Genomic DNA, 16,132 nt, shown 5'->3' with positions numbered 1-16,132 from the left:
GGTTTACTGTCTTGTTGACGACAAATTTTCAGAATTAACATTGGCAAGAATGTGCGTTAATACGTTGGGAGAATTACTATTTAGAGCTTGGGGTGTTGCGTTGATACATCTTATTTTGATATTATGGGCTCTTTTAAAGTAATGGCTGGTGCTTAAGAAAACTTTTGATTTTAGTCGATAGATGATCAGCTGCAAACAAAACAGCATTTGTTAGACGAGATTGCAGAGATGGGACAGACACTTGCTGACGATGCGCAAACCGAGGAAGACAAGTTCCTAATCGATAGCAAGGTAGGTCACGTGATAGCCATGCTTACGTCACGGATGGTGCATCTTGAAAAAATTTAGCCTGAAGTTTTCAAGGTCGTTGTTTGTTATCCATCTTAATCTTTCCCAACAATCCTTGTGAATTTGTGGTTTTTTGAGCGCCTCTTTGCGCTTAATTATTTGTGAAGACGAAGTTCAATTTCTTAGAAATAGAAAAATTCAATTTATTGGTTTTCGTTCTCCAGAAAACCCAGAACTTGATAATTTCGCAATTCTGTTTCGAAAAAGATGGTTAATTTATAGTGGCTGCACAGAGCTGTTGTTTTAATCATTTTACTTTTAAAAGAAAAATATGGTACGTTCATTTTGATATGCTGTAAATCTTGTGCAGGTCAGTAAATTAAAGGGACATTGGGAGAACATCGTGGATAACTCGGGAGTGTGGCGAGGACAAATCGATTACTTGATGGAGGAATGGAAGAGATTCGTGGAGCTTCGGGAAGAACTTCTCGAGTGGATCAGGAAAGCCGAGGCTTATCTCGAGAGAGACGAAAACGTGTACGGCTTCACGGTCAGCGAATTGGAAGAACAGATTGATAAACATAAGGTAAAAAAAGTTTTAATTTCCTTGTTGTTGTTGTTGTTGTTGTGGTCATTCGAACATTCTTGGGATCGGAGGTTATAGGTTACAAGGGCGGCAATTAATTGTGGTTCCCGTAGCCAGTATGAAGCGCCTACGAGTATTTTCCACTCTCCGTGGTTTGGATGCTATATACTGCTGGGTCGTTAGCAGCACTGAAGAAGTATTATCTTGCCCAAAACATGAATTTCGGGTAGAGTAGACTGAACCCTGACCTATGGTGCCCGAGCCCAACGTACTAACTATAATCGCCTCCCACCAGAACTTATTCATCTTCCGTATGAAGCTTGAAACAGAACAACCACTACAACGCACAACACTACAACCTCAATTTACTAACCTATTTGTATGTTAATGTGACAACATTCGGAGTGAGTGTGACTAAGAGCAAGAACATCTTAGTAGAGCATGACTCTGAGCATGGTCACGGGTCAAAATCTCTGTTTATATCTGACAGGAGTTTGAAGATGATGTGGAGAATTGGCGAGGTAGCATCACCGCTGTGAACCAGTGTGGCGAGCACTTGGTTCAGGAGTTTCCTCATTACGAGTCAGGAGAACTAAAAAGTTCCATGTCAGAGCTTAACGAGAGATGGACTAGCATCACCAGCAGGTGGGTATCTTTGTTTGAGAAGCGAGCTCAATATTTTAGGCGGAACTTAGACGAATTTAAGTATTCTGACGTAGAAACAGCACTCATCTAAATTCTCTGGTTTTTAAAATAATACCTCTAACCAAAAGACAACGCATCTCTGTGTACTGGTCACAAATATTAACAGGAAAGTGTTGAAGAATTAAATGAAAACAAATGTAAAGAGTTTTAAATCGTTCATGTTTTTTTGTGAAGCATTTTACTTCAGTTGCGTCTTTAGTCTATTTTTCATCGGTCGCGGTACTCGGAACTGGTTTATTGTCTTTTTTTTTTTTTTTTTTAGTTCCAACGCTTTGTGAAAATTTTGTGGTTGGGATGTACGAGACCACTCATTCGTCCGTAGAAAATAGGTGTTTTTTATTGACTTGAAAAAAGAGAAGATAACAACAAAATAACAAATAGTAACAAAAGCTTTACATTCGGACTCACATTTAATTATCCTATTTGATTTCTACCTTAATTTGTTATTGCGTTGTGATATATGTGTTAGACATTGTTGTGGTTTATTGATTGTTTTACGTTTCTAAGTAGGGATAACAACTGTTCCTCCTTGTTTTTCTTTATCTTGTTTTATTGTGATCGGAACGCAAGTTTTTCCTGAAATCAAACTTTGCGTAAGCGTTGTCGAAAAAAAAATTGTTTCAAAAAGACTTGTACCACAATTGAAGTCAGCGGAATAGGAGGGCGTCTAATGCTGGTGCTTTTAGTAAAAAAAAATAACAACAATAATTTGCTCTGCTAATTAGTCAATCTTAACAAATGGGAGAAAGATCCTATCGAACGCTTTCACTCGCAATTTTACAAATCTTATCTTTGCCTTAATAGAAGAGCATCGAATGTCGCAGCAAGAAATGAAACCGGAAGACTCCCTCTCAAACTAACTATTTTCTCTAATACACTCAAGTTTTGGCTTCACTTACTAAACCTTCCGACTTCAAGCGTTGCCAGACAATGCCTTCAAATTTCAACTCAACTGGCAGACTCTGGAAAAAAATGCTTTATGCTCTCCATCTATGATATACTTAAACAATATGGTACCGATTTCTCTTCTCTAGTAGGCAACCATAACCTACGAATTGAAACTGGTAGACATTCTTATCCTAAACTTCCTGAGCATCTGAGAATCTGTCAAAACTGCAGCTCAAATGAAATTGAAAACGAAGAACATTTTGTACTTAATTGTAGTAGATATGATACAATTAGAAAATCTCTAATAGACTACATTGTTAGTAATTATTCTGATTTTAGTTCTTTAGATGCCAATCAAAAAATTATATTTCTCTTTAATAATATAGATGCCTTTCTCTGTAAAAAATTAGGTTACTTCATTCATGAAGCTTTTGCACTAAGAAATGAATCGACAATCGCAACAATTGTCAATTAGTTGATCCTATTACTTGCCCTTACATATCTTTAGATGTAATTCGTATTATTATTATTATCATTATTTTCCTATACTTTTGCAATACCATTTGTAATTGGGAATGCAAATAAAGTGTGTTGTTGTAGTTAATTATCAAATTGCATTTCTTAATGACATTTTAGATGGACCACGTTTTTTTTACCGTATTTTATTCTTTATAATTACTTTTACCTTATTGTCGGGACATAAGAAAACCCCATATTACTTTTCAACTCTGAGTGATAATGAAGTTATTTATGTATGTTAATCAAATATAGTTCACGTTTTACCGCGTATTTGAAAAGAAAATGTCAACACCCTTTTGTCTGTAACAAAGTCGAGAAAGAAGCAAACATCTGCCTCGTAACTAGTTTAATTTTCAAATAAGCGTGCTTTCGGAGTCGTCTGTTTGGAGGCAAAGTTTTCACTTGTGTCTAAAACATTCTAAAACAGACTCTACTACATCTACGATTCTTCAGTCGATTTCCTTTGAGAAAAGAAAATCGTTTATTCGTCATGCGGTGTTGGAGTTGCTTTTTTGAGAGGTAATTTCTTTTTTATTCTTATCTTCGCAGGATACAGTTGTTAGCTCAGTAGGTAGAAGATTAAAATATAAAGAGGCGCTGCGCAATTGCGTTAATATATTCGGCGTGCAAATTTGTCTGTTAGAGGGGTCTATCATGTTGTCTTAACCTGGCACTAATTCTTAGTAGGGTTTCCGTTGTGGAATGTTCGTATTTTAATTGTTGTTTTTAATTGTTACAGATCCGATTCTCGTAAGAAGAATCTAAAGGAAGCGTTTGATCGCATGGTGCGATTCCATGAAGACATGATTAACGCACTGACGTGGCTGACCTCAGCCGAGTCTAAAGTGGCTGAGTTGGACAGTGCAGTGGAGGCAACAAGTACGGAAGAACAACAGGATATGGAGGCACTGCGAAAGGAATTGAAAGTACGTCTGCCGCTGCGTTGTTTCCTTACCTTGTCCCTTTCAATCCTAACAGTGATTAAAATGTAATTTCTCCTCGCAAAATCAATATTAATTCAAGCATGCATGCCAGGAGAATTTGGCGTTTCATGTAGCGTTAAGTAGTGCAGCTTTTCCTTGCAATTTTTACCATAAAATTAAGCACAGCTAGGGACGAAGAGCCTTGATTAAAAAACCACATTCTCCCAAAGGATACTTATGTATGTACAACAGACAATTTCTCTGCTGATCAAGGGACCCAAAAGTGATATGGTATTTATATTAAATTAGGGCTCCAGAAAACCTTTCTTGTTTTTCTAGTTCGAAATATGGCCGGAATGCATTCCTAGCGAGCTGTTATGTGTTAAAATAAAGGTCATAAGGTTTTGGTGTTGTAGAATTCAACTTAATTTGATGCTGTTTTGCAGTTCCTTGAAGATGACATTAATGGACATCAAGAAATGTTCGCCTCGCTGAACGAGAATGGCCAACAGATCATGGCCGAGATGGAGCCTGGAGACGTGTTGACGGCCGTGCAAGCCAAACTTGATGACATGAATGACAGGTGCCAATTACATCCTTTCTCCTTTGATTATCAGATATCAAAGAAGTTTAGACGTAAATGTGTTGTAACTTTAATGTTTCCTAATCTAGCTTTTCACTGTCGTCCCGTTATTGACAGGTGGCAATCACTCAACGTTCGCACGCTAGATATCCGTGACCGGCTGGAGGAGACTGGTACTGAGTGGCGACAGCTGCTGATGGACTTACAGGAGATTATCGATTGGATAGCACGTGCTGATCAGGAGCTGACTCTACAGCAGCCAATAGGAGGAGACCTTGAGAGCGTGCAAAACCAGAACGAGATGCACCAGGTGATGAGTTCAGCAATGTCGATTTATTTTGATATATTAAAATTCTAACTCGGCGTTGAGGCTTGGGGAAAATAAAACAATAACAACAACAACAACAATTATTACTTAATCCCTCAACCTTGATGGGACATCTTTTGTTTTATTCCCCAAGCCTCAGAGCCAAGTTATATCGAAATTGGCCTATTGCTCACATTACAAACCTTCATAAGTATAACGCCGTAAATATGTTGCTCTTTTGGGAGTTTTTTTTTTCCTTTTTAAGAAAAAAATCCTTTTTTAAGTGCCAACCTTTGAAAAAAGAAAAAAAAAAAAAAATAAATAATTTAAAATTGTTAACGTTATTTGTGCTGATCACGCACCGCGCGTAAAAACACAACACCACCACACAAAAAGCTATGAAAAAGGAAAACCAAAACCTCTTCCAACATTCGTATGTTTGTTTCAAAGAACTGATTTTAATCCCTTTACTGTCTAGGCTTTCAAAGGCAAGCTTAATGTTAGGCGACTGGTAGTGGACCGAGCTCTTGACTCTGGCCAAAGAGTTATGGAAGAATACGAAACAGACAGATCCGCTGACGAACCCAAGGATTCACCGCGGTCGCGGATTGCGCAGAATCTTAAACGACAGATCGATACTGTGAGTGAACGCTGGTCAATGTTGTGCCAGCGATCAGAAGAGTGGCAAAAATGGATTGACGAGGTTCTTAGGGTAAGTGTAAAAATAATGTTTCTGTTCCTTCCCCCACTTGGGCGATGCATGATTACAAAACGTAGGGTAGAAACGATTCTTTATGTAGTCTATGCCGTTGTTTTTGATATTTTTGTTAATCTATTTAGGCTCAGAAACACTATGAGCGTTTGTTTATATTCTTATTACGGGCAACAGCGATGGCATATCATTCCTTAGTACCAATAATTATGTGTAACCTTTACTTTTGTCATTATGTAATAATGAGTAACTTTCGTGTGTATTGAGGTGCTAGTAAGGGTGTATTTCAAGTTATTCTCGTGTATTCTGGTAAAGTACCTGTAGGGGGTGGGGTGGGAAAATGAGAATTGTTGCCGGAGGGGACAAGGGTAAAGAAATTAAGGGCGGCACTCCCAATGGCACCTGTCTTAGTCGAAAAACGGACTTCCAATATTGTTTAGAAGAGAAAATACGGATAATCTTAACCGGACTGCTCTTACGTGTTTTTCTGAACAAATAACTACTTAATTTTAATCCGACAAAAACAACCTATTCTGATCTGAGATTATACGTACCGTATATCGGTCGAAGTATCGTGTATCGTAAGCACTTATTCTTCGAGTCATTATATGTATTAACATGAAAACAAGTCCGGAGACACTTCAAATATAGGAGCACACTGCTATTTCAGGCTTGTTCATTATAGTATTTATCTTCGGCTATCGGATACACATTTTATTGAAGAATTGATATGCAACTCTGACAACTGAACGGCGGTATAAACTGCTACAGGTCATGTGGCAACCAGGCCATATCCGGCCCATCGTATCAGCTAGCGGGCAATACAGGTTCGTATTTCACTTTCAGTCTCGCGCCGTGCTGATTTCAATTAAATACAGATCAAATTCGAAAAGCCAAGATCGTTCTAACTTTGGACCGAAATGGTGAGTGCTGTTTAATAGTTGCTGGTTAATTTCACGCATTGGATGGTTGAAGTCTAAAATTTGCTGTTCAAACCACGAGGAATGCCATGAATTTTAAGATGTTTTTCACGACGGAGGTGAAATATTCGAAGCTAACGTTCAAATAATCTGTTGTTCGAGCGATTCATTCATGTACTTAGAGGAATCCCGTTGTTAACTGTTTCAGAGTCGTCTTGATGTGTGATAAAGTATCCTTTCTTCCCTATTCAATTTTTAAAAAAGATAATTCACTGAACACGCCAATTTATCTCTAAAACATTCTGGAGCAAGAGCACGCATTACAAGTTGACCTCGGATTATAGTTTAGCGCATGTCTCAAGGTTAAATATTGCTTGGTTTAGCGTAAATATTTTCAATATTTGTTGTGTAAATTGCCTTGTTCCTTGGCTTTGTTGCTGCGTCTACTACAGCTTACGACCGATAATCGTAAAACGGTAAACAGTGCTCCGAGAAAAGGTGAGTTTGTGATGTATTTTAGGTGAGATACAGTTATACTTTACACGGTCACGGATTTATATGACCCCAGTGTGTGTTTTCTATACGATACCCTGTGGCAAATTTACGATTGTCGAGCTTTTTCAGCGAGGAAATGATATGATTAGGGTAACGCTAAAATTCCTCAGTTTAGTTGATATTTAGATCGCAAAGTGATTACTGGCTCAAAATCTTTTAGCGGGACACAAGAATTGGCCATTTTACAATCATTATTTCACACGCTGCGTGCTAATTGGGCACGTGGTGTGATTTTATATCGCGTGTATTTGACATGTAAAAAATTTGTACTATTTTATCGCGCAATCGTATATTGTACGAATGCGAAAAAGAAAACATCCGAGGTTAGTCAAGTAAAGTACCCAAATGGGTACGATTGCCTGGATGTCCATCTCTGCGTGTTTACAACACCCTTACAGCAAGAGGGGAATTCTGATCCACGTACAGTTTATAAAACAAATCTGGTGCATTTTATAGTAATTAGTTTATCCGATCTTTGTTTATCTCTACTGTGCATATGGAAAAATTTTACGTATTATTTTCAAATTAAATTTAATGTTGAGCAAATACTAGGATGACCTTGCATGTAAGTTTATTTTTCCACCTTGTTCAGTGTCAATATACTCGCGATATTTCAGTGCAACTCAATCGGTTAAGTCACGCAATTTCACTCGATCCTGTTACATGCAAAATTGTCTAAAAAATGAATTCTTTTAGCAAATAAGCCGTAGAAAGGCGCGGATGGTCAAAATCTACCACTGAAACGGGTTACAAAACTCTTGACCTGATTTCCGTCCACGACGGGAAAGCCGTAAGTCTGAGTAAGTTTTTTACCAGAATTTGTGTTTTATATTTCTCATATTTGAAATTGATACAAATAACGTAGAATCGTAATAAATAAGTACTGGAAAAGTTGCAAAAAATGGAGATCCAAATGGCTTGAACTCGCCCCCCCCTAAATTCTTGTTTCATCTCACCGTCAGTGAACGTAATTTGAGGTTATCTTTTAAAACACTGAATGTTTAACGGTTTCTTTTATTATGATGAAATGGGCCTGGCCAGTAAAACAATACTAATATCCGTACACGAGTGATTATCTAATCGAAGCCCCTTTGGTTCGTGAAGTGAAAAGGCTCAAATCCCTTTATATATTTTTAAGGTTAATTGCTTTGATGTATCCGCTTGGAATTCAATTGTCTCTCTACAACTACAGCTAGTACAATTATCAAGTCCTAATCCGGGATTTTTGTGGTCATTAACTAGACAGAGAACAAGGCGAGGCTTGTTCTTCCTGCTTGGCGGTTAATACTGTGTAATTTTGCCCAAAGTGGCCGGGAACAATTTAGTGAACTCGAGAGAGTAAAAATGGCGCGAATAGCCATTTTGCGAGTCAGAAGGGCAGGTTGTTTTTGTTTTACATCTGCCACGGGGGGAAAATGAACTAACAATTGATTGAAGTTAAAATTCGAGTTAATGATTTTACAGTCCAAAACTAAGGAGTAGGAAATGTTTTCTTTGCTTGCGGAAATGTTTAAAATATTTTGTTTTAGTTGTGGGATGAACTTTAGCCCGACGTTCTTTTGAGATTTCGGGCTCGAAAAGATTGGCAAAGAAATGTACGTAAAAGAAGTAACGTGAATATATAATTGGTTTGTTATTTTTTAGTAATGCGGTGTCCTATCCTTTTCTTTAAACTTCAGTGTCCTTTTGACACCTTCCTTGTTATTGCGAAAGGTAATAAACTCTCTCGAATTTATACAATACTCGAACGAATAACAGGTCATCTACCGTCTCTTAACTCGTAATATTTGTTTAGACTTCCGGCTTACAAATATCACACCCGCATTGGAATGACGGAACAATGCTTTCTTGTCAATTTGGCCGTGACTTTTTTTTTAAAAGCGAAAACTGTCTGAAAACTCCACACTTGTAACAGAGGAGATTAAGCTTGGCTACTAGTTTCGTCTTTTCTGCCAAACTATTGAGTGTGGTCAAAGTTTAAAGTAAAGGAATTCAAACCCTTCCCTATCAAGTCAACAGAGTAAAATGGTGTGTTAAAATAGGGTCTAAAAAAGTTATCCACAATCTTCTCTAAAAAGTCTTAATATCGGCGTTTTTTTTTTCTCTGTACAGAAGTTGCAGCTTTTCCAGGGCCAGATGGAGGAGATAGACGCGCGGTTAGTGGAGGCCGAGCAAATAAAATCAAACTGGACACCAGTGCAGGATCTTGTTATCGATTCTTTGTCAGAACAGCTGGATGAACTCAAGGTTGGGATGTCTTGACGGTTTTGTTAACGCATTTTGATTTCCTATTTGTTTGTTCGTATCTCTGTCGAAAGTCTTTGTTCTCAATCGTTATTTAGGACGTCACGCAACGGTGCCCCCAAACTTACTGCTAATATGTAAAGCAGCGTTGTGTGACAATTCAGACATTTTCGACTTACAAAATGTTTCGAATTTCTATGCGTTGGATATACTTTAACTGCTTCTTTGCATCCGGAACGTTTAACCATACTCATCCAGGATATTTGATCTCCAGAATCTCCAGGAGCGAATCGCGTCCCTCCAGAACATGTTCGAGACTCTCAGCAGCACAGAGGGCGAGCTGAGACGAAAGGGCGTGTCCCTGTCGCCAACCCTGCAAAACCGGATTGACCAGTTGTACCGGCGATGGAAACAGTTACAAATTCAGCTGTTACAGAGACAACATGCCATGCAAGAGGCTTACTCAAGTATCGACATGTCCTCCATACAGGGACTACAGGGTCAGTGTTTTACTGTAGGTTAAACGAGCATAAAATCAGTTATCCGAATCGTGACGTTTTGCTTTGCTTTGTAAAGAGCAGTATTTGACAACTAAAAAAAATTACTTTATTATGGAGAATACGCCCCCACATCTCATCTCCCAGCAGCCACTCTCCATTTACATTCTTTGTTGTTGTTTTCTTCCTCGTTCTGTTTTTGGACGTGTGCTTTGTCATATGCGCGGTTGCAACAATTATTACGTATCAATCCGTTAATTAACTGTATGTAGCACACCCCGGTTCGCGTTAATTATGCATGTATAATTTTCGACATTCGCGTTAATTTTATTACGCATATTTGTTCGCGTTGTTAAATGCTTCGTTATATTCCTATAATAAGGTAATAAGACGTTGGTGAAGTTATTTTTAATGTGGTACCGCGATAACACGATAAAGTACTGAGAACGAGAATAGTAATCGTTTCTCGTTAAAAATTCATTTGGAATTCCTTTAGTGGTTCGAGCAAGCGCAATTACTCTAGTGATAGACAAAAGCAAGAAAGTTCAAGTGAACTTCTGCGTTAAAAGTTACTTTTGTTATCAGAGTCGTATCAGCAAACAGGTCAACCTTTTCTTTTTCGTCAACAGCAAGTGTCGAGCCGCCCTGGGAACGAGCTGTAGCATTGAACAAGGTGCCTTATTACATCAAGTAAGTGAAGTTTTTTTGTCGACTGGTCTTATGCCGTAAATGCTCCTGCCCTCTCGCCTTTCTGTCCAGTTTTTTTTGTTTGATTTTTTTTTTCTGTGTGTTTTCAGGGTATGTGTTAGAGTGACCATGTTCTAAAATGTCTGTGTTTGTGACCACTTAAGTTTGATGTGTGTGATTTAAGGCTTTCTCTGTCCTTTATTCCGTGCTTAATTGACGCTAGAGCAACTTATAAATTTCAACTGTTTACCATTTTTCTCCATTCTATCTCTTTCGAATTGCAGTCATAAGACAGAAACAACACAATGGGACCATCCTAAGATGACAGAACTTTATCATCAAATCGGTGAGCAAAAAGCACTTTCTAAACATTAAAATCAAAATGATTACAGCATAATGTTCATTCGAGGCAGTTATACACTGAGTGTTAGTTAATAACATTATCTGTATCACATGGTTCAGGAATGATCGTATTTTAATTTTCTGAATTTTCTTCCTTCTAGCCGAGCTCAATGATATCAAGTACAGCGCTTACAGAACAGCTATGAAGCTACGTTGCATCCAGAAAGCTTCCAGCCGTGAGTTGCTAATTTTTTTTCCGTCGTTGATTTTTACTATCTATTTTTTTTTTGAATGAAAGTTTTCTCCTTTTATATCATCTTCGTTTTCCCTGGAATGAAAAGGCAGATGTTCGTTATCCACGTGCAGTTACATCGTTTGTTTGAGGTCAATAAGCATGAGCTAAGCGGAATGGAGCTAACCTGCGATCATTCTCACCCACCCTACTCATCATCCCGGGGAAGGAAGGCGTTCTTTTTTTTTTCCTTCTCCCTTTCCAAAATAGAAAAACGATGCCTGTTCGCAGGTTAGAATAGAGCCGATGATAAACACCAGTAGCTTGCAGAATTTGAAACCATCGATAATTTTAAAGTTTGATTTTTATACAGAAAACATTACCAAAGTATTTTATGTTTATCCACAGTGGATCTTGTGACTTTGACTAACGTCATCTCAGCATTAGACCAGCACAATCTTAAACAAGCTTCTAACGAAGCGTTAATCGGTGTACCGGAGATGGTGAAGGTTCTGTCGACTATTTACGAGAATATTGAGGTGCCTGCGGACTACACGATGATAAGCAACGAGTTCAGTGTGGATCTAACGCTTAACTGGCTTCTGAATGTTTATGACAGGTAAGAAATTAATATTTGGTAGCGCTTATGGTAACTACGATTTCTCCCAGGCTAAGGCCCTGTCCACACTAACTAAAATCAAGGTCATTTTTCAACCTTTGTTTGATGCCAATTAGTGTTGGTCATTATATCCTTGATTCCCCATTTCCAGATAAATCAAGGGAAAACTTGATACTTTCTTAGAAAACAAAAAATGTTAATGAACAAATGATACAAAAATTGTCGGTTCGTGCGAATGAAGTTCGCGGCTCCAAAATGCTATTTTTCTATTTTTCCTAGTGGCGGGCGGGGCAAATATTTAATGGCTCCAAACGCGGCTGGAAAATTATTTTGAATCAAACCAAATCTGATTTAGTTCTAGCCTCGGTAAAGTCTTTCAGTTGCCAGAGTTTCAGGCAAAATTATTTTTGACGCGAATTTGAGTGGGTGTTTTTCAGAAAGACGGCCTCTTAAACTTGTTTTCTTCTCTGACCCTTTGTAGCGCGTAGAGGTTAAAAAAGTTAAACGTTATGTTCTTCTTTCAGTGGCCGAGTAGGAAAGATCCGTGTGCTTTCGTTCAAAATTGGTCTTGTTACAATGGCTAGAGCTCATCTGGAAGATAAATACAAATGTAAGTTCAGTGTGTGGATCCATTACGTTTCAGTTTGATAAGATTTATTTTCTCTTTTCTTGGAATAAGAAGTTTTGCAACTCTCGTAACCGCTTTAAAACATGTTTGTCGATTTTTCTTTGTGCAGATATTTTCCTGTTATTGAGTGACGAAAATGGCTTCATGGACCACAAACAACTTGGACTGTTGTTACATGATTCTCTACAGGTGAACAAATACGATTAACAACACTTAAACAAAAAAGTACCAAAACAAAAAAAGGAAAGTCTTCGTTCTAGCCTAGTGGCCCATTAGGTCGTCGCGTTCCGCTTTTCGTGGCATTAAGAGACAGGGCGCATTTCTACTTCCCTCCCCTTCCCACTGGATGGGATACTAGACCATCGCAGGGTTACCCTCAGCATTAAATTCACGCGTACCTATTTATACACCCGTTTTGCCCAGGAATACAACCAGGGGCGGATCCAGGATTCAAAAGGGGGGTGGATGGCAACCATTAGGGCCTCCCTCCCTCCCTAACCCTAAGTGGCGGCGCGGGACGTGGCGTAACAACACCAGACATGAGCGGGCTATTTTCTTCTTTCTTTATTTTCTATTTCATGTGACATTCGATTTTTTTTTTACTGAAAAAGGGGGGTGGATTCCACCCTTCCCCCCCCTGTATCCGCCCCTGACAACATATCCTAATGCAAGGCTCGGACGTGGACCGCTCGATCAGAGGTCTAGCAGACTAACCACTAGACACATCCCGAATTCCAGGGGAAATAGAACGCGCTCGTACTCTTTTTATCCGGTCTATTCATATGTCTGAAACTGATGCAGGCACTGAAAAGTTACCAGTATACCATACTGAACTTCACTGCAGTGTTTGGAAACAATCTTGTTTTTTTTTGCATTGTAGTATAAACCTTTTTTTGTATTAGATTCTATTGTGGAAATTATCTTACCTAGTATCTTACTATCTGTTGTGTAGATTCCTCGTCAACTAGGAGAGATCGCAGCTTTTGGTGGCAGCAATATCGAGCCGAGTGTAAGAAGCTGCTTCAATAAGGTAAGCTACATTAATACAAGGAACTACATGAATATCCTACTGTCTTTCACGCCTGCCCCTATCATTTTATTCGAGATTTGTAATACACCTTCAACTAAACGTTTGGTTTAGTCTAATGCACTGTAGGTAAGGTAATAAATTTGGAATAACTCACATATTTCGCTGTTTTTTTATTCCACAGTCGGGTGCTAAGCAAACTATTGACTGCGCGCAATTCATGACCTGGCTTCAAGTTGAACCTCAATCAATTGTTTGGCTTCCTACTCTTCATAGACTTGCTGCGTCCGAGGCTGGTAAGTCACGTGAACTTACTGATCAACATCTTGACTCTCCTTACAATTTGAATATGGTGTCAACCAATAAAGTAATAGGAATCAGTATAGAGAGTTTATAGTTCGTTAACGTATGGCCTCGGTGAGCGAGACGCAGTTTTGTCAAAACTTACCACTAATACAGTTGAACAAAAAGAAAAAAAAAAAAAAAACGCTGCCACGCTATTGTGCTCATGAATGTCACATGATATTTCCTCTGTAGTTTATCAAGTTCTTTTTTAATCTTTCTCATAGTAAAACACAAAGCCAAATGCAGCATCTGCAAAGAGTATCCCATTGTGGGGTTCAGGTTTGTGATTCAGTACTCTTTTGTCTTGTTTGTTTTGTTAATTATGGTGTTATTGCTCATTTCGTCACGTAAAGGAAGTGCAAATTAAAATTGGGAAACGTGTTGTTTAATTTGTTGCAGATTCCGATGTCTTAAATGTTTCAACTACGATTTATGTCAGGTACATATATATACAACTGTATTTGTTGAATAAGGATTTAAACAATTATAAAGATCTTTGGCGAATAAGTTACAACTTATATAATTCTCATTCGTTTTTTGATCGTTCTATTTTGATATCTCTCATTAGAGTTGCTTCTGGTCGGGCCGAGTCTCCCATGAGCACCGTCTCACTCATCCAATGCATCAGTACTGTTTGTCGGTAAGTGATCACTATAGTTTTGATAATGTTCGGCTTTTAGTTTGCTAATTAACACTGTTTTGCTTTACTCTTACTAATAACTTAGGCTACCATATTCCCTCTTTTCGCGCTCAGTAACACTACCAATATAATTTTTTTCGCTGTCCCTTACGGTGAAAATATTTCTTGATTCCATTGGAGATTAGAAAACAATCGTTGGTGTTGCTCCAAAGGACTAAGATTCGATCCAGCATGTTTTTAGACTATTTGTCCATTTGCCGTGATAGCTTTTGTTTTCGCCCACAAAGGGGAAAACAGACGTTTAAGTCTTATGATAAAGGACCTTATCACCGAGATTTCCTTAATTAACTTTCTCCAAATTCTCCCAATTGGTAATGTTAGAAATGTATAAAGAGCAGTATTGTGAATTTCTATGATGATCATAAAACTTCTGTTGCTTTTATAAGACCACGTCAGGTGAGGATGTACTGGATTTCTTGGCCATGGTTAGAAACAAATTCAAGAAGAGGCGATATAAAAATAAACCTCCACGAAAACTTGGATATCTACCGATCCAGACTGTGATGGAAGGAGGAAATCTCGAGACGTAAGTGCAGTCATTAAAATTTTGTTTTAGTAAAGCCTTGTGATATATCCAAAGATTTCCAGTTCTTGTGCAGGTATTCCGAGCATTTAACGTCAGTTAATTGCCGTGGAGATACGTCGTAAAAGAAAAATGTAAATGCTGTTTATAGCGGTCATGTACTTAGCTTCGAGATAGCTACTTTCCAGGCATGTCACTGAAACAGAGGAAACAAATATTTTAAATAAACATAACATGGTTAAAAAATCCCAACTGGCAGGAGGCACACCAGTTGGCTATATACAAAGCGTGGTCGAGGATTTGAACTCAGGACGTCCGATAACAAATCCAACTACTGGCAGGGTAGAGGGCGGATTAAAACACCAGTGCCACAGAGTGCCCTAACCACTCTGCCACGCTTCCTCCAGGCATGCATCCTAGCAATTCCTTTAACTGTGTTCTACTGTTCTACTTGTCTTAAAATGAATCCAAACCGTTCTCTATGAGTATCTGGTGTGCTTTGTTTTATTTGCCCTTTAACGTATATTTTTCCTCTGTATATTGCAGTCCACCCATGCCAACACCTCAGCAAAATGTCAACCACGAGGTACACAACAGACTGGGCATGTTCGCTCACAGGTGAGTAAATTATCAATATGTAACTTCTCCTTGTACTATCGGTATATTGTCAAGCAGACAAGTAATGAGAATATATGAAAGTCATCAACAACGGGATCCGTTTATAAACCGTCTATAAAAGGGAATATAAATTTTTGAGCTGAGGATCAAGGACAACGCAACGGTGTCACTTTCTCGTCAATTAAAAGTTGCCTACTGTGTCATTGCCAGGACAAATACGAACGAAGCAGTGGAACCTCTCATCCAAACTGTGATTTTGTTGCCTACTAGAGTTTTTCACTGTAGTTGAGTTTGAACGGCGGGTTTTTCTTGGACCTCCCTATGCAGGCGACACGTAGAACATAACTATTTTTTTTTCTCGTCTCTTTCAAGGCTGGCCGAGGCAGAATCAGACGGAGGAAAATACAATCCACACGACTTGTAAGTCAACATATACAGTACTACTTGATGACAACGTGTTATTTCCTGAGTTTCTATATCGCACTAAAATGACAATTAAGGTGTCATCTATTGAGTCCAAATTTTAATGCTTATCTCGTGGATGTGTTCGTATTCCCATTTTCTATATTTTTTGTTTATCGTACAGTATTCTTACCTCTTAAGGTATTCGATGTGCAGTCTAGTAGCAAGAAATAAAGTTTAAATTTGATCGCCGGTAATCTAGGCGTATTAAAAAGCGATTTT

General features: G+C 38.4%; 1 protein-coding gene across 4 annotated transcripts in view; it reads left to right on the top strand.

Moving 5' to 3' along the window:
• LOC144658552 (dystrophin-like) overlaps window positions 1-16,132 on the top strand; it is a 69,159-nt gene that overhangs the window by 48,425 nt on the left and 4,602 nt on the right. For all 4 annotated transcript variants that reach the window (XM_078518986.1, XM_078518987.1, XM_078518985.1 and 1 more), the window contains exons 44-66: window positions 175-291; window positions 659-874; window positions 1,365-1,519; window positions 3,726-3,912; window positions 4,356-4,492; window positions 4,610-4,802; window positions 5,278-5,511; window positions 9,099-9,233; window positions 9,505-9,730; window positions 10,357-10,417; window positions 10,699-10,760; window positions 10,918-10,992; window positions 11,397-11,607; window positions 12,132-12,217; window positions 12,345-12,424; window positions 13,188-13,265; window positions 13,447-13,558; window positions 13,832-13,886; window positions 14,007-14,046; window positions 14,176-14,247; window positions 14,694-14,833; window positions 15,377-15,448; window positions 15,821-15,868. In XM_078518986.1, the coding sequence (XP_078375112.1) occupies window positions 175-291; window positions 659-874; window positions 1,365-1,519; window positions 3,726-3,912; window positions 4,356-4,492; window positions 4,610-4,802; window positions 5,278-5,511; window positions 9,099-9,233; window positions 9,505-9,730; window positions 10,357-10,417; window positions 10,699-10,760; window positions 10,918-10,992; window positions 11,397-11,607; window positions 12,132-12,217; window positions 12,345-12,424; window positions 13,188-13,265; window positions 13,447-13,558; window positions 13,832-13,886; window positions 14,007-14,046; window positions 14,176-14,247; window positions 14,694-14,833; window positions 15,377-15,448; window positions 15,821-15,868 (2,792 nt within the window). The remainder of the gene's footprint in view (window positions 1-174; window positions 292-658; window positions 875-1,364; window positions 1,520-3,725; window positions 3,913-4,355; window positions 4,493-4,609; window positions 4,803-5,277; window positions 5,512-9,098; window positions 9,234-9,504; window positions 9,731-10,356; window positions 10,418-10,698; window positions 10,761-10,917; window positions 10,993-11,396; window positions 11,608-12,131; window positions 12,218-12,344; window positions 12,425-13,187; window positions 13,266-13,446; window positions 13,559-13,831; window positions 13,887-14,006; window positions 14,047-14,175; window positions 14,248-14,693; window positions 14,834-15,376; window positions 15,449-15,820; window positions 15,869-16,132) is intronic.

This window comes from Oculina patagonica, chromosome 6 (genome assembly GCF_052425735.1).
Source record: "Oculina patagonica isolate OP01 chromosome 6, crgOcupat, whole genome shotgun sequence".
NCBI lineage: Eukaryota > Metazoa > Cnidaria > Anthozoa > Scleractinia > Oculinidae > Oculina > Oculina patagonica.
This window is presented reverse-complemented; position numbering and strand designations above follow the sequence as displayed.